This window comes from Balearica regulorum, chromosome 17, assembly GCF_011004875.1.
Source record: "Balearica regulorum gibbericeps isolate bBalReg1 chromosome 17, bBalReg1.pri, whole genome shotgun sequence".
Classification (NCBI taxonomy): domain Eukaryota; kingdom Metazoa; phylum Chordata; class Aves; order Gruiformes; family Gruidae; genus Balearica; species Balearica regulorum.
The window spans coordinates 11,120,680-11,139,359 of NC_046200.1; the positions used below are offsets into that span (position 1 = coordinate 11,120,680).

Here is an 18,680-nt window from a genome sequence, read left to right on the forward strand (position 1 = left end):
GGGGTGCAGCACCTACATCCACTTGCATTGCACGCATCTCACCACAGACACCTGTGGTAGTAATGCAGTTTGTAGGAAGCAGACAGCTGGCAGAGCAAGGGACGCTTGGTTTTGCTACGTAAACAGTAAAGCAAGAGCTACTGAAGATGTCATGAGAAGCAGCTGCAGCAAGGGGTGGGCAAGCACTTCCAGCTTTTGAAACAAGGGTTATCAAGCCTGCTGCATGCACCTTACCTGTTCTTGCTTGAGTATTTGAAATACTACTGGTTTTCTCTGAAATGTAACTTGCCAGAGGTGAGTATTTGATGATAAGACACTATGCACAGTTGGCTATGAATGTTTATTAACACGGCACGGCAATCTGTACTCCAGAGAAGACAAACACTAGACTGAACAGACCTACAGTGAGTCCAGAGAAAAACGCGAGCGTTTCAGACTTCTTCGTTGCAGCAGTTGAGTGTCTGATGTTCCTCTCAAGTTTTTCTCCTACATAAGATCATCTCAATTTTCAACACATTGTTAACGATTTAACTGAATGATCCCAAATATTAAAAACACCCTTAAGTTCTGGTTAGTGGTATTCTTGATCTGGATCGACTGTAAAAAGGCAACCTCTTGTTTGTGACTCGCAGAGGCAGATATTGATGATGTATTATGCTGGCGCCTTTCACCAGTGGCTAGAATGCCAGCCATTCCTTTCCAGTACCTGCAAAGATTACACCTTATTTACTCAAACAAAACCAAGCTAAATCCAAACCATACATATGAACCAGTCACTCTTACAAGCAGAGTCCAGGGTACCACAGTAAAAGAAGCCCATGGTTTCTACAGTGACCCTTAAAAGGCAAGAGCACAGCGTTAAATACGGTGAGAGGAGCAGCACTGAAGTGGCAGGTGTGAGGGTGGAGGAGACAGTGATAATCTGTGTAACCAGAGCTGCATCTTTTTCAGGTGACCCTCCAAAGCACAGCAGCATAGTCTGAGAAGAGGCAGGAGGATGGAATAGGAGAGTATCATTCAGCCTGGCAACGGCATTTTCTCCTGCTTGATTCTGGAAAACTTGGGTTGGCACTCCATTCACCACAAAACAGGGCATCATAATGACAGAGTAAGGACTTAAATACTCTGCTAATATTGTCAAGGTTTTTTTAAGACTAGAGACAACAAATAATACTGTAAGTTGAGGCAAGTTTTATTTAGACTGTACAAACAGGGCCCTGGGCGGGGGGGGGGGGGAACCACACAAACCAGTGGCTTGATCTTGGGACCAGTTCTATGAATTAAGTGGAGTAAGAAATTAAAAAGGCACTAATCTTAAGAAAAGAGACTCCATATATTCTAAGAATATAATTCATTTAATACTGTTAATCTCATAGCACAAAAAATAAAACAAGCTATGATCCCCAAAATAAACTTTAAAAGCTTACACTTTAATATTATTGCCTGAAGATCATGGTCTTTAAATTACATATTGTGTTTTAAAGTTTACACAGTGAAGACTGTCTCAAATACAAGGCCACCTTTCCCACTGCAATAATTGTATCCTTGTCCCAAAACACACTTCCATTTAACACAGGTAAACAGAAAATGACAGCTATACGAGAGAATGCTTTCACTGGTCCCAGAAGGCAGGCAGTCTTTTAGGCAGGTCTCATTTCCAAATGCAGGTATTGAGGAAAATGCTTGAAAACTTGACTAGAAAACAAAGGCAGCCCACTCGTTCCCAGGATGTTAATACAATATAAAAAACTACTTTACAGGCACATGAAATGGCACAAAGAAAGAACACTGTTTTTCCCTTTACAAAAATAATGCTCAGGCTCTTCAGAGCCCCAACCCAAACAGGATATTCCCTTTTGTTTATTCTTTCCCAATTTGTAAACAATCATGAATTAAATTAGCGCTTATCCAGTGATGGACACTGATTAAAACAGTTTTCATTTAAACCTTCAGACTGGTCAGAAGCTTCAGTGTCTATATACACATGTACACAACAGGAGGAAGTCGAACAGTGAGCCTTTCATGATAGTTAACTATAGTGGCACCACGTAATTAAACCAGTTCAAAAGCAAGAATGACTTTAATGGTGCATAGATTGAAGCCATCACTTGTAGCCTCTCATGCTTCATAGTAAGTATACCTTACACGCTCAAGGAACATTTACACTGATAGGTTATCACTCAAATTTAAGAGGCTTCATAAAGCAACAGACAACACCTGTGTAAGCAAGCAACAAGCGATTGAGAATCCAGAGTCCTTCAAAGAGAAACACAAACTGATCAAATGCAATCTTTATATGAAAATACTTGTCTTATAGTAAAATAGCAAAGACACGTTTTGAAGCAATGTTACAATCGACTTACACTGGTCAGTATGCTACATTTAAGCCACAGTTAACACACCTGAACCACAATGCTGCTACTCAGAGAAACACTGTTCATCCATGGCCTATAAACCAGGTTCACAGAAATTTAAGAATTCTTGTCTTTGCATCAGATGCCACTATCCACAAATTTTGCATAGTTTTGAAGGCAATATATTTTGCTTTTCTGCAGTATCAGAACATAATTAAACCTAAAACAATGCTTGTGTTTAAAGTGTATACCTTATTCAATGAGGGGAATGAGTCAGGACATTTATTTCAGTGAAAAAAAAAAATCGAGGTTAAAGGCTGTATTCAAGATCTTGAATCTCACAGTATTTATTTACTGTGCAAAGGAAGAATTCTACAATCAGTCTTCTGAAGAGCTGCCTGTAACTAGGTCAGGTCTGAAATAAGATTTCTCTGCAGCAGACTGAGTTTAGTGGAGTTTCTGTATTCAAAAGGTGACTTTCAGTAGTACAATCTATGTAGTAAACTTATGGGCATAGTTGGGGCACAGAAGAAGCATGACCTTCTTCAGTTGAGAGAGCTGCATAGCTTTTCTTTGCAAGACAAAAATGTCAATGCCTGTTGGCAAGAATTACTCTTACAGCACCAAACACTTCAGTCAATGCTACTCTACTTCACAGTTAATTTGGCAGTAAAATGCTCTACAAGAACTTCTAGACGACTGTCAGCCACTTGATCACTACAACAGAAAATAGCTAATAGATGAACAGAGAGACTTCTTTAAAAACCCCGGCACTTTGACTATCTTGTTGCAAATGCTATTTTTGTATTTCTTCAGTGCCTTCCAACGAAGGAGCGCATGGCACTTTCACATGAGCTAAGAACAACGTGCTTTTATTAGGATCAAGCAATACAAATCAACAAGAAAACATGCTGGAACTTCTTAAGACAACTTTTATATAATTTGACATTTATAAGAATAGGTGAGATTCTGCGGGTGTCTGAAGTTTCTCATTTTGCTACAGTTGACAGCCTTCAAAAGTTGAAAGATGGGGGCTGCTGTTTTCCTGTCAGCTTCTGCAACAGACATTTTTCTTTAACCTGGCTGTCTGAAAAGGGAGGCTTTGTAGTAGTATTCAGTGTTCCATTATTTTTAAAAGAACATTCCAGGTCACCTACAAAACACATTTTAAAGGTGGCGGCACAAGATACCACCGTACCTAAGCTTTCATATCCTGTACACAGGCTAAGGACTTAACCTGCATGGCATGATCTGTACTTAGCTGCAGCCATACAGTTCCCTACTGTAAGTACAATTACAGCAGTATAGCTTATGTACAGAAAAAGGGAAGAAGCTATACTGATAACAAACACCTTTGTGGCCTCCTCCAGCCTGAGCATTAATTTCTCACATGGGGGAACCCAGGCAGCTGACCCCAATTAACCATTTTCTAGAGGATGCTGGGAGGGGGAGGGATTGGGGCATATATAAACCAGAGTCAACTCAGTTGGAAGGGTTTCAAAAAAAAAAAAAAAAAGAGATGGTAGCATGCAGAGGACTTGGGATGCAAGCAAGGAAAAAGAGGGAGAAAAAAAAAGATGATGAAAGCAGCTCTGGAAAAGAAGCACAGCAACATGGAGACACCCTAGAAAAAAGGTACTGGGTTTGAAAAGGAGCTTTTAATAAGCTGGGGCTGGCATAGCTAGGAAACTTTGGAGCGATAAGGGAGCCTGCAGAGAAATGGGTATAAGAGGTGTACGTTTAAATAAGAGGATTTTATCAGTATTTACCAAGGTCTTCTGTCCCATTCCTTTCCTTCCTCTCCACACTATGCACTCTGATCAGTCAGTCTACCAGTAACAGCTTGGTGACAAGCACTTCCATACTAGTAAAACTACACTTTCAGCATTGCAGAAGAGCTGTATATAGACCAGGCCTAAGTGTTTCCCTTTAAAGCTCACTTTCTACAGTTAGTGCTTGCAAAAAATCAACAGAAATGCATTACATATGTCAAAACCAGGTTACAAGTATCAACCCCTCCTAAGTTTCCTTATAAATAAATGCCTCAGCTTCAATGCAGTTCAATCAATGGTTATTTGCATTTAACACACACAGTTTCAGGAAGGTCAACAACAAGCTTAAGAGTTAACAGAAAAGAGCAGCTTCTGATACAACTGCTTAGAATACATAAGCTTCAATTATTGTCCTTTGAAGAGACCATCATTTAAAATGTACTACCTTAGGACAGGTTCTCTTAAAACTAAGTAAGTCTTCTTCAGTCCTAAAATTGCATTTTTGTTGTTGCTTTTTGTTGGACAGTAATGCACAAGTTGCATGTTTGATCTAAGATTAGGGCTCTTCCTACTGAGCAAGCCAGAAAAAGTCCATGGAAGTCTCAACAGGAAAGGTTTTTCTTCTCATACTTCTCTGCTATATACGGGTTCAGTCTTCTCCAGCTTAAGGCCCAATAGAGGTTTAAATGTGAAACTAAATTCTGGATGACACAACTATGGTATGAAGGTCAGGCAGTGACTTCAATTGTATGTATTCCAAATGTGTATTAAAAGAACCATCAAACTGCAGCAAGCTGGAAAATGGGCAATGCTAGCAATGTGCCATTAAGTCATCATCCCACCTCAAACAATGCTAATGATAGCCAGGAAAATGAAGCAGCAGTGTAAATTGGGCAGAGGGAATCATTCATTCTCATCTGGATTTTGAGGGTCAAATATTTTGACATGCGTGAAAGGGAACAGCCCTTTTCGACCGTTGACTTCTCCTTCCCACTGACCGTTTATATTCATCCTTGTAACCTTCACAATATCTCCAACCTGCATAATAAAAAAAAAGTTATCACACATAGGAGTCTCACCTCTGACACAAATAAAAATCAAATTAAGATGCACAACACATACAACCCCATCACAGGGAAAAGCCACCCCACCCTCTTCTTGGCATAAGGTTCAATTGAAAAGAAAAGTTACTTTTACTTGACTAAAATACCAACATTTTGCTGCTAAACATGACAAGAGTCTGAAAAAGTGCAGACATTAACTAAATGTATATTTACATATTCAGACAAATTGCTCAACCACACCTATTCCTATAGGAAAGCTTACACCTTCATGTAACAATGTATTTAGCTTAGATATAAATCAACATCACTAAAGCCACCATCAGTAATGACATGCAACATCCATTCAAAAAAGCACGGTACTCATAGTGGTTTTAGCCTCAGCTGGTTTATTTCAAAGGAAATTTAGTTTTTTCAAAGAGAGATTCCTAGGGCAAAGAAACCATTACTTGAAGGTCTAGTTCTGATTATCACAGTCTAAGAAGCTCTGCAGTTTCTAAAATAATGGTAAGCTTCTGAAAAAAAGCAAAACCAATCTTAAACTTACCTTTTTTTTTTTTTTTTTAAAGTATTAGATGTACAGATTCTAGCTTTATTTGTTGATTTCACCTCTGCTTCCTGCCAAGAATTTGAAACAGGAATGATGACATGTCAGGCCTTTCCTACCATAACTCTGTCTCTTCCTATTTGGCAGTGAAAGATGAGAACAGCTAAACTATGATCAAGAAACATCAGCCCAAATGATAAGTTACACTCTTAGCATTGTTCAATGCTTGTATTTAATTTGGATTAGGACAATTCACAAAGCAAAATATCCAATGTGACAAGCAGCATTTAAAACTAACTAACTAGTTCTCCCTTTAAATGCTTCAGAATAGCTGAACATGTGGTCTCTTGCAGCACCTTTCTGCCTTTACACCTCCCTTCCTCTTTACTTCATTTACTCTATGTGGGAACTATAGTAAATATTAGAAAAGCGACATTAGCAGCTAATAACCAATTTCATAAAAAGTAGAACGAGCCTATGACCAATGGCAAACAGTTTGTAAGCTTCTTCCCTAAACTAGGTCCAAGTTCTTTGTAGTTGAGTCTCAGCTTACCAAGCTACTTCTGTGAAATCCAAAGGTAACTTGCTTTGATCTCCTTATTTAAGGAAAAAGTAGATTTTAGTCCTGATACAGTATGTATAACAATTTATCTACATTATCTAAATAGTATTAAAATTTAGAACTGATGCAGATAGTTTAAGGACCTTGGCCAAGGACCTTAGATTAAAGTTCTTCAGGTAAGACCTGTATGTTTTCTGTTAAAGAAAGACACCTTGAGTTTAGTGGGCATGTCACCAGATGATCTGAAGCCTGTTTAAACCAGTTACCATTACTCAAATAGATATTTTTTGAAGATCACTCAGAAGCAAGAACTCTGAAGTGAAGTTTAAGATACTATAATAAATTCATTGGCAATCACTCCCTGTTGTATCTCTTAAAATAAACTTTCTCAAATTTTGAAATTTTTAGAGATTTAAGCTTTATGTCGCATACTAGAATGAAATTAGGCATTTAAGCAAAATATGTTGCTCCCCCCTACTTTTCCTCCACTATTTGTAGGGTTGTTTGTGTCCCATCTGCTCCCCCACCTCCCAAATTCAAGACTGTCACAGTTGGGACAATTGTAATCTTGTGCTTTTAAGAGGAGAAAACCTCTGAACCCCTGTAAGTTCTTGGGATAGAATTGAGACCATGTTACTTTCTTAAATGGACATCTTTACTGTTCTTAAACATGAAGCCAGCATATACTATTAAGTAGTGGTACACTGCCCATGGTAGTTAGCACGTACATATAGCATTAATTTTTCAATGTAAAATGTTTTGTAGACTGCTGGGTGGGCACAGTGGCTACAAATCAGTATCTGCCATTAGAGTGCTAGCTGACAAAAGCTACTCAAAAATACTCCCATACACCAGGAACCACCAGAATAGTAAATTGATTTGCAGTAACTTTACTTTTTGAGTGTTTTTTAATGAAAGCTTCTAAGTATGCTCTTATTCTATATTATTTTTAAAAAATGCAGTTCCCCCGAGAAGATTAAATGAAACAGCATGTTGAAACAAAATTTTTGGAGAGGAACCTTGATGTCATAACAGAGTAATTCACGGATCTTATGTTAAAGACCTTCATTTTGGCAATGTCTAGAAGAATCTGATCAAGTAGTCCCTCTAGGTATTTTTTACCAAAACACTAACTAAAAGCAGTATTTGATAAATGCTTTTTAAAGCATCTGTAATATGGTCAGCTGAGGTGTGATCTCCCACTAAAATTATTTAACACACTATTTTTTTCAGAGAAGGTTTTAAGCCAGTCAGAAGGACTGTCTTATGATTAGGCACAGGACAGAGTCAGGAGACCTGGTTCTATTCTCATCTCTACCACAAACTTCCTGTATGACTCTGGACAGCTCATGGCCCTTATCTATAAGTTAGGATAATACTTCCTTAGTCTCAGCATTTCTCAGATAAGTTAATTCACTTGTAAAGCATGCCAGCATCGCTGGATGGAAGTATCAACTGCTGAAATGAGTAATACTTCTGAAATGCAGCCTTTTGGTTCCACCCAAATGATAAAAATCAAAACGTATTTTAGATAGCATCCTTTTATTATGTCCCTGTTACAGCATGAATTCAAAGCCCTGGGGAAATACAAGCTGTGGAACATGCCAGTCAGAAAGGTTACTTCATTCGCTCTAGACTCTTCCATACCTGTCTTCCATTTGAAGCTGATTCATACACTGCAAAAGGTTTCCTGCATGCCATTTTAGTCACACAGTCAACCAATTCAACGTGTTTTACAAATATTCCAACAACTGTATGTTAATAGTTCTATGGCTGATAGAGTTCTGTAATATAAGTTTAAAGAGATAAAAATGCATTAAAACTCTAAATCATCACTTTAGCCCACTGGGTCAATAGCTATAGAAAACATACTGCTCTCTGGAATTTACAGGGCATTGAACCTCAGTCATTATCCTAATTAGTGTCACAACTCACCTTCTTTGGTGACACTAGCATTACTACCAAAATCAAGACAATTGTTCAGATCAGCTGCTTGTTCTGTAGGAGAATAAACAAGGCTCAACACTAAAAAATTACTTGATATCCTATTGTCCCAAAAAGGTATAAAGCTGAGCTACACAAAAGAGGCAGAGTGCAGTCGCACTGCAAACAGGACAACGTGAGACTGAAGTAGCAGGTGCTTTACATATTGGAAGATTCAAGAAACCAACAGGCTGAAAGCACAGCATAATTATCTTTCACTTCTGATGTTGTGTGCCAGAAGAACCAATAGTGGATGCCCAAACCAGAGAATCAAGTAGTTCAGAGGAAAGACCAACCATTTTTGAGACATGAAAGCAGGTCAAAGGGCAGCATAGACATGTTGAAGTCCTAGATGCAGTTAATCTAGCCTCATCTAGGAACAGAGTAAAACAATAAAATTTTGCATTTCAAGTATCACTAGGACAATTGCCAGAGTTGGGGTTGCAGCACCACAGGTAAAGTGCTGCATTTCCTTAAATAATGGTAGCCTGTCTCAATCTGATTAAGCCAGCTGTCAGGATTGTACAGCATTTGGAGAGCTCAAAACTCCCATAGACCATCATTCTTGAGCCACGCTGAATCTCACTGTAGCACAGGATCTTGTCGAGGCTATCCATGTTGCTTTCAGTTTCATCTGAAAACAAACTCTGCAAACAGTTCCGAGCGTGAATGTATATTAAACTGTGAGGCACTCAGCACTATCATGATGGGAACTGTCAATAACTTTGACTGGAAAATGAAGTTACAAAGATTAAGATTGCACATAAAATCTCTGAAGTAACTGTCAGTTGTATTTTCAAAGGTAGCATACTGAAAAGTTGGTGCGTGTTAGCACAGACACAGGAATCCTGCTGCCACTGTCACTTTAGTTACCAGAACTAAAGCTCCCGATTAACACTTTACACTTCAGAAGTATAGGCTCAATATTTTGCTTAAAATCTACACCTTGTGGGTTAGATGCATTTTAATGTTTAACATGGCAATACGAAATTTCCTTGGCTTAAGAAAAGCTCAATGCCTGTTGTCTAGTGAAAAAAGTAGCCTAATTTCCTAATTAAGAAAGTTCTACTACTAGCACATTTTGGCCTACTTGTCTCAACTTTCCTTTGAAGAGGAAGAAAGTTAACTGTAACCTAATTGTAACAAACTCAAAAGAAATATTTTAAGTCAGTTATATAATTATGGTGAATGGATATTTATTTCACCAAACCATTTCAGTGACAGGTTAACTCTGTACTAGCATACATACATGTATATGTTTGATATATCATGAACAGATAAACTACTTAATACTATAATCTTGGACAGGTCTAGAAAAAGCCATCGTTAGTATAAAAACTTTGCTATAAAAATATAGTGAAGCTTGTGTTTAAAAAAAAATATCTTCAGATTCTATAACACTGTCACATTAAGTCGGGAGATGAATGCTAGGACCACTACTGCTTTCACAATGGTCTCTGACACTTATTACAGTGTTTGCAATATATTTAAGAACCAATTTTTAAACACACAGCAGACATACGTCTAGTGGCTGCTGCTGGTCTCCCATTTTGTGGCTCCTTATGCCATTTAATTCCATTTTATAAGTGAATTTGGAATTTGTTGTTCACGTCCTGAATCAACCTTGAAAACAGTTCACTAAATTTTAAGGAAATTATCCATCATTAGTTTATCTACTGACTATGCTGGACATAAAGAACTTTGTTGCGTAGAAGTTAGCAATCAATCAACTATTTTGGATCCAGCTACCAAGAGATAAGCTCCTTTAAGGTAAAACATACCAGGCCTTAGTCTACTGGTCACTGCGTACGCATCATGGTTAGAACATGCCAGTTTAAAACAAGGGTTCCTTAGCATATTATTGTTAACAGGCTGGCTATAGAACTACAGGTTATTAAATGCTGAGAAACTTTACGGTAGATTTCACTGCTCTGTATCATAGTAACAGTGCCAAAGAATCTCTGCTCTTATAAAATTTATTGCCTTCTTAAAGTGCTATCCTGTATAACCTCTGAACACAGGATTGCCCCCCTAGTTTTCCCAAAGAAAAGCAGGATTGAAGAACAGCAGTACATAACCCTGCAATGTAGAGTTCTAGTCCCAATAAATACAGGACACTGTATCCCTGTCCTTCATATTCCTTCCTCTAGAGCAACAGAAAGGAAGGAAATTGTTTCTTGGCTAAAAGCACACAAGTAAAGAAACAGATCTGGGTGGTTGTTTGTTGGTTGGTTGTTTTTTGTGGGGTTTGGGTTTTTTTTTTTTTGTTTGGGTTTTTCTTGGGTGGTTTGGTTGTTCGGGGGCTTTTTTATGCAGAATCCTTGAAAATACTACATGTATTAGTAGTATAGCTAGTTATAGTGAGAAACTGTAGAATTCTATCATTTCATTAAAAACATTAAATTTGAACTTCCAAGGTAACTAACTCAACTGACAACAGTATATGTAAATCTTAGAAATACATATAATTTGTTGTAGGCTTTACTAATTGCTCACTGGTGCAGGACATGCCTCAAGTTATATGTATACCAACTGTACGCTTTGAGATAGCAGCTATACTTAAAACTTTTATTTCAGCCTATAAACACATTACTATTTAATTTTTTATTTTAGAGAATAAAAGCAGAGCATATAATGCAGTAGGACCAAGTCAACATTTAGATGTCTAAATGATACATCACTTCAATGATTCCAGTATGAATGCTAAATAATTTTAACCCATCAAGGTCCAAATTGTAATAAATGCCATATTAACTAGTATCCTTACAGGAACAACATTGTAATTGCCCTTAAACTGTCACACTTTAAATACTACTGAAAAGTTAAACACTCCATCATTATCCAACCAAACAGATCTTGCTGCAGATTTTCAGAATATTCACTTGTTTTACAAGTTACATTTTTCATGTGAGAAATTAAAAAAAAAAAAACCAACCTTCCTTACAAAATAAACTTCTCTGTAACAGGCTACGAATCTTTATCTTTTCTTGAAGAAAACTTCTGACAGCTTATATAAGCAATAGTGTGCAATAAGAATCTGGACTTGCAAGCAGAGAGCTTGTCCCATGTTCAAGCTGAACCCAGGAGAATGACATCCCTCCACTTAAAAGGAAGTCAAGCAGATTACTACGCAATAGCTTTATTTACTCCAGATGGTATTCTCTTCCTTTTAAGTACTGTGTGCTGACCACACAAAACTCGAGCCAGCAAACAGATACGTTGCTCTCATATTGTTTTATCAGTTTAAATGAGATTACACAATCAGGCACTGTATAATTATACTAACAAGGTATTCTACTTGTACAAGCTGAATTGCAATTTAGAGTACACCTCTACTAAGGTAGAGTATTGTCAAATACTATTATTCTGAAAGAACACCATTAACTTTCTTTCCCAAAACGTTCCCATAACCTGTTCTTTCTCTACCACTAACTACTTTCAGTGCTCTTACAAAACAGAAGCTTCAAATGGTCCAGATTATTTAGTGACATGTAGAGCTCTGACAAGGTTGGGAATAAATATATCATAAGGGCCCAGCAGGTGTTAGGCAATGTGAATGAAGATCATGAAAAGAAGTTGGATTTTTTTTTCTCCTCTAAGAGTAGTACATGTGACAAAAAACTAATGCTATAATGAGGTTGCTAAAGTTTCCTATGCATGGATAGATATGGAGAAGCTGTAATCAGATTTTAAGGAAAATGTAGATCAGTTCCCAGAATTCTGCTTCTGAAGCCTCGAGAAGCCACAGTGTGGCTAAGGTGCACTTGCAAATAAAACAGACTACATAGGAAGACAAAAATATGCCAGTGGTAGAAGACAGAAAGACATGAGGAATTAAGTGATTAGAATTCAGTGGAAGAGAAGAATCTCTCAAACAAAACTTCAGCAATTTAAATGTTCAAATCAATTCAAACCTACATGTTGGCCAGAGAATTAATCCTACTGGTATACTAGAGTAGCTAAAATGATAGGATTAACTAGGTCACTAAAGAGCAAGTCAGAAAAATCTGTCTGTGAGGACCATCCTTCAAAGTGGTTCTGCTACCCTGCAGCAAAGCAAGTTCCCTGAAGTTATTCCATGACACATCAATAACATAACAAAATCAATCGCTTGCCTTGCTTTGTTTTCAGAAGCATGAGTAGTTTTGGCAGGAATTTTCTGTACAGGGTAGTTGGCAGTGAATTTACACTTTGCTCTAAGATAACTTTCACACACTGTTCATAAATAACAAGCTGCTAGATTTCATAAGACTCAAGGAAAATCCAGTGATACATATTTAACTTTTAACCCCATAAATGTAATCACCTGTAGAGGTTTTACACGTACAGAATGAAATACACTTAGGGCAATTATTATTATTAACTGGAAGTCACAAATACAACCTTTCAAATTTCAGTCAAAAGTATCAGCTATAGGTAACAGCTAAAACTTGCCAAGTAATTCAACAAAAGCAACCAGAGAAGTTCAAAAGTATTTTTAAACCCACTACTATTTTACTTGCTAAAATGCTGTTGCTTCCTTAGCTTGTTTCCTTGCATTTGCTCCTTGAAGTATTGTAGCATGCTCCAATGTCATCTTTGAGGCTAGCACTTTTTCAGGTGAGACATTTTTGAACTACAGGTTAACTAGCCTTCAGTATAATCTAAATATAAAAGTAACAGTCTCAGTGTTCCGGATATAGCTTTAAAAACTTCTTCCAATTCATTTATGCCAGTTAAACTAGAATTGTAACATGAATTCTTTACCATTTAAAGAATAAAGCTCTAAAGTCTTAAAGACATCGCTAATAAAAATAAAATAAAAATGCTTTGGTAAGCACAGGAACTTATTAAAGGTTCAACGCAAATTTAGAGACCACGCTACAGCCTTTCATCTAACCCCCTCACCCCCAATTTAGGTGTTAAGGTTTCTCAAATTCCACTTTTGAAAACCAAAGTGCAAGGGACTAGACAAGTTCTGATACATTTCTACCCAGATTTGAGCTCTCAGCACCAGATACTCAAGCGCATCTCATACTACAGCTGAGGATCAGAAAGATTATGTTTATCAGCAATCCTTATCTCTCTCTGAAGGATGCTACTGCCAGTTCTCAACCTGGAATACTGCAATGATTAATGAAACATCTCTTTTCTTCCCCAAGATTAGGCAGAGAAGCAAAGCCTTTCTCTCCCTAGCACGCACTTCCACAGCAGGATGTATACACTCCACTACCCTTGTAATGTATTTGCACTGTTGAACAGGCAAGAAGAGAGGGTAAATACAGGTCCTGAAGTAACTTGGGTCACTTTTTTTTCAAAGGAAGTGGTATATATGAAGCAATTTTTGCAGATCTTTCTTCAGAACGTAACCTAACTTCTTCCCAGTCCTTTGACATAGATAAGCAGATTCCATATGAAGTCATCCACACCAACTTTGCCGTGAACAATTTTTAGTTTCTTATTTTACAAAACATAAGAGCTAGGATGAAAAACTTACCTCTAATGCCAGCGCAGTCTTGTCATAAGCACAGGGTACTCTCTTTTGGATAGCTTTGGCATAGACTGGTCCATTCTGTGTTGATGGCAGAGGATTGATCACTGCTCCGGGTGTACTGGATACTGAGGGAAGGGGACTTGCGGTTTGAGGCTGAGCGTAAGCATGCGCAGGTTCTGGAATACCATAACTGTTGGAATTTCTATTTCCATGCTTCCCGTGAGATCTGACTAGCTTTTCTACATAAGGAACAGGAATCATCCCAATCCGACCATCCTTGTTTCTGGCACTCCACCACTGTTCTTCTGGCTTCTCTACAATTACTAGTATCTCGCCCTTTTTAAATGGAAGATCCTCAGCATCATTGCCAGGAAAGTCATAGAGAGTCCGAACATACTCCACGTTTTCTTCTGCGGTGGACATAGCAGGGGCAGATCCAGATCCCATTGGTGGACTTGGATACCTGAATTTAAAAAAAAAAAATTCGTATAAGTGATAGGTTTTGTTTTTTATTTCCAGTAACAAAGCTAAGTACCAGTCTTACAGTAGGAACACCAATTAGAGGAGAATTACTTATTCAGCTTTGTAACAAAAGTATTAGCTTGGTAGCACTGTGAGGCATTTCATGAATAACTCATACTCTTGAGTAATTACTTAAATTAGCTTCCCCAGAAACCCAGTAATAATCTATCATGGATGCAGAAAATTGGGAGAAATAATGTGAAATTTTCATCCACCTGTTTTGGATTGTTGTGAGGATCTTAGGGTAGAATAAAACTAATTCTATAGCTTAAGTTGTGAGAGGCATGATATATAAAACCAAAGTAAAATTGAGTGACTTGGGGTGGAAGGGGTCTTGGAAAACTAAGTCCTCTTCAGTTCATCACATCTATATTTTTAACTTCAGCATCCACTTCTAAAGAATTTAGTAACTCTAAATGCTAGACTTGAGGGATGACAGTGGAAAAAGGGAACAAAAGTAAGCAGAGGGTACGATAAACACAGTTTTCTAACTCAAAGCTAGTTGAAGTCCAATGTTGTCTTTCTGATTGGTAGTACAGCATCTTTCTAACCAAATCCTACTGCTTACGTGCAGAATTTTGGGGACAGCTCGTCACATTTATATTGAAAACTCCTTTCTTTAAGAAAAGAGATAGGCTGATCCCGTGGTTTTAGGAGATAACACTTTTCCCCTCTTTTCTGGAAAGTAATATGGAATTAAGCTCCCTAATCTTATTTTTACAACTTCAACTTGCAAATAACATAACAGAATAATTCTTGTTTTCAAAGTACTTATCTTTACTGCATATTTAAATACCTAATAACCTAAAAGTGACATCATCATAAAAGACAATATGAAATACTTGCATCCACTGGTAAGAATGGAGAAAGAAATGAAAAAGCTAACCATCTAGAAATATTCCATTGCCTTATTAGCCATAATGTTAGCTTTAATTTATTCACATCATTGTTTATTACTATACCCATCATCTGTCCAATACAGTCATTTCATTGTCTATGATAATTGTAAGATTGTTCATCAAATGAGACTATTTTCACTGCAATCTATTTTCATCATAAATTTTATACATTTTATTCAAAGCAGCTGTCAGAAATCTTAACATATGTAGGCCATAGCAGATACTTATTATCTAAGCTACACTAGCAAGAATGCATGTCATTAGTCTACTTCAATTCTCTTTTGCTACTTGCAAAATAAGATGGAAGTCAAATCTCTATAATTTTTGCAAGATATGCCAGGAACCCTAAACAGAAAGATACATGCTTCTTCAAGACACCCTGCAGTCTGCAGTCAAAGCCAGGGGAGAGAGGGAACCCTTTAGAGAGCAGTCACTCTGCATAAACAAGAGCTCAGGAACATCTGCAATGATGGTCAGGTCTCACTATTGACACAAAAGAAATAGAAAGCTTAAACCAGCCAGTTTTCAACTGGTTTACAAGTTTAAAATGTCATCTCAGAGAGCTAAAATTGTTGCATGGCTATATACAACAAACTACTTAATCCTACCACAAAAACCACCTCTTCACACTGTACTTCATTTAATTAAAAGAATCAACAACCTTCAAAAGCACAAGCACCTGAATGCAATGTTTCCCTGAACATGCCAGAGAAATAAGAATTAGGAATAACAGTTCTGAAGCACATACCTGTCCACTCCTATTCTAAATCTAGTCCATTAACTAAAAATAAATTTAAAAGAATAAATCCGGAAATGCTACCTCTCATCCTCCCTCCTGCAGCAGGAAGTCTCCTTCAAACAAAATTTCAAGCCATCAACCATGTCACTGATTTTTCTAAAAGAGTTTAGAACAAAAATCATGCTAAGGAAAACCACCCAGTCGATCGCATTTGTTGCTTCATAAAAAAGCAGCAGGCTTCACAGTAGGCTAGGTCCCATAGGCCTCTGTATGCTGAGAGAACAATATGTAATCAAAACCTTGAAAATAAGGTGGGACTAAAATGTTCATAAAAGGTTTCACACAAGACTCCTTAAAAATACCAACTGAGCAAGTGGAATCAGTGAAATTTTCAAGTGTTTTGAGAAAGCAAAGTCAGTCATTGCCATAAATTATTAAGGACAAGTTTTTACATCCAGAAAGGCACAACAATATCCAGGTTAAGGAGAACCACGACAAGCATAAAGAATGCTTAAGTGTGTAGACTTTTTTCTCCGAACTGTCCACAAGTTTAAGCATGCACATTACACTGGGCAGCTCCTTCCTGCAATGGTGAAAGTTATTTATAATTTTTTTCACCTACCACACTCTAGCCACAGCACAATCACCACCCAGAACACTTCTCAGCAACTTTTAGAGTTCTTGAACTCAGTGCTGTCACATCCCTCCCATCATCTGACAGCTTTACAGAAAGACTTTTTTTGACCATTGGAGTTTTTTGACTTGACAAGCTATTGTCAACGTTTGACAAGCTACTGATGGTCTTTAAGAACTGGCCTATGCCAAGGTTAAATTCTGACTATAAACCTCAAAGTTATTCTTCCCCCCTAAGAACTTGCTACAAAACACAGTAAGATTTTAAGCTGCAGAATTTAGACGCGAACCATTCTGAATTTCTTTTTTTAATGTGTCACTACTTCTCTAGCTTTTATTTCAGTTCATTCTATCCAGGAAGCCCAAAAGCTTTGAAATAAGATACTGGGAAAGACTTTATTAATTAAAAATAAGGAATGTGTTCTAGAGTTCTTGATAAGCAGTTTACTGATGCAAGTTGCAGGTACATCCCACATTGGGAACAGGACAAAGAATGAGCTCATAGCCAAGTCACATTTTCCCATCCTCCTAGAATAGCATTTCTCTGTGTACTGCATGCAGTATGCAGATATAGATGAACAGTGCCATAACCAGCTGTGAGAAATAAATGTTTTACATTTTTTGGGGGTGGAAATGCCACTCTAGAAGTTTGGGAAATGCTGTCCTAGAATGTATTAGAGCTGACTTAACAGGGTGAAGCAGTCTAATCACATAAAGGCCTGTTGTATTGTAATCAGCGTGGACGCAGGGGCAGACAGCAACTCAAGCTGAGAGGCTGTATTTCAGTTACTGAGGAGACGATTTGCAAACCCTAGGAACAGAAGTGCAATACCAGAAGCAAAGGTTGATACAAAGCATGACCACACCCTCTCGCAAGGCAATTATAGCCAGTGGTAGAGAGGTACACAGTACCTTTAAGTATGCCTACATGCACTGTAAGGACAGGCCCTGTGCATTATATGGATGACTTGACTGAAAGAGCAACCCATAATGGTCACCGAGATCCAGAGTGCTAAGAACCACCACTGTTAGAAATAGCTTTAAACGAGGGCCATAAACAAATGGTCCCTTAGTATATGCAGCACGGCCCTACATCTAATGTAAGATCCCGGAGCTACTAGGCTGGTCTAGGACACCCCTCCCTCCTTGCGCCACCTCGAGCAAAGATGGCAGTGGGTGGGGCGAAAGGAGGGTGGCACTCACCTGGGCGCAGGCTCGATGAGGGTGGTGGTGTCCAGGTAGTGGATCTTGTAGAACTCCAGCAGGGCGGGCAGGTGCTCAAACTCCTGGTCACCGATCTTAAAGCGGCGGTTGGGCAAGGAGTTAATGATGTAGTGAGAAACCCGGGAGTTCTCGGACACCGAGAGCACGTAGTCCCCCGGGCAGGTGGACGAGTCCCGCACAAGGAACATGCCATGCCGCTGCCCTTGCAACCGCGTCTGCGCCTCCGCCCGAGACACCGGGCCCACGTACCAGCTGGAGCGGTCCGACGAATCGAAACGAGCGGCGGAGGACATGGCTCCGGGCGGGGGAAGGGGAAGGGAGGTGGGGAAGGAATGTGAAGAGCCCGCAAGGCCCAGGCGGAGGAAGAGACCCGGAGAAGGGAAGGCCCGGGCAAGGAGGCCTGGGAGGCGGCGCGGGCTGGGGGCTAGGAGGAAGCGGGTAGTGCCCACCCCAGAAGATAGGAAGCCCAGGGAAAGGGGGATAAGGGAGAAGGAAGCTCCGTGGCTCTAGAGGCGAAGGACCGAGGAGCGGCCGGGGTGGGGCTGGCCAGACGCGGCGGTCAGGGCCCCCGAGTCTCCCTCAGCGGCGGGGTGTGCAGGGCATCCTTCCCGCCCCTCTCTCTCAGGCCTGCGGCGGGCCCGGCTGGGCGGGTAGCGAAGAGCAGCGACGGCTGACAAGGGAAGGCGGTAGCCCGCTACGGTGCCTCAGCGTCGGAGCCAGACCGAGGTGGGGGGGAGGGGCGAGGAAGGCAGAAGCGACAGGCTCCCGCTTTCTCCTATCCGTTCCCTCCCCTCTCAGGAAAATGGCGGCGGCGCCCGGCAGTACTTCTCCGGAGACTCCGCCCCGCGCAGGCGCACTGCAGCTCGCGCCGCTGGCGGGAGGGGGGGAACGGTGTGGGGGGAGGGGCGGCT

At 39.4% G+C, this 18,680-nt stretch overlaps 1 protein-coding gene across 1 annotated transcript; it reads right to left on the reverse strand.

Moving 5' to 3' along the window:
- Positions 1 to 1,175: 1,175 nt before the first annotated feature.
- CRKL (CRK like proto-oncogene, adaptor protein) lies at positions 1,176 to 18,627 on the reverse strand. The gene is made up of 3 exons (XM_010307567.2): positions 17,749 to 18,627; positions 13,756 to 14,215; positions 1,176 to 5,164 (listed from the first exon to the last, which is right to left on the reverse strand). Exons 1-3 carry the CDS (start codon positions 18,060 to 18,062, stop codon positions 5,030 to 5,032), a joined length of 909 nt encoding a protein of 302 aa, XP_010305869.1. The 5' UTR covers positions 18,063 to 18,627; the 3' UTR covers positions 1,176 to 5,029.
- Between the last annotated feature and the right edge of the window lie 53 nt (positions 18,628 to 18,680).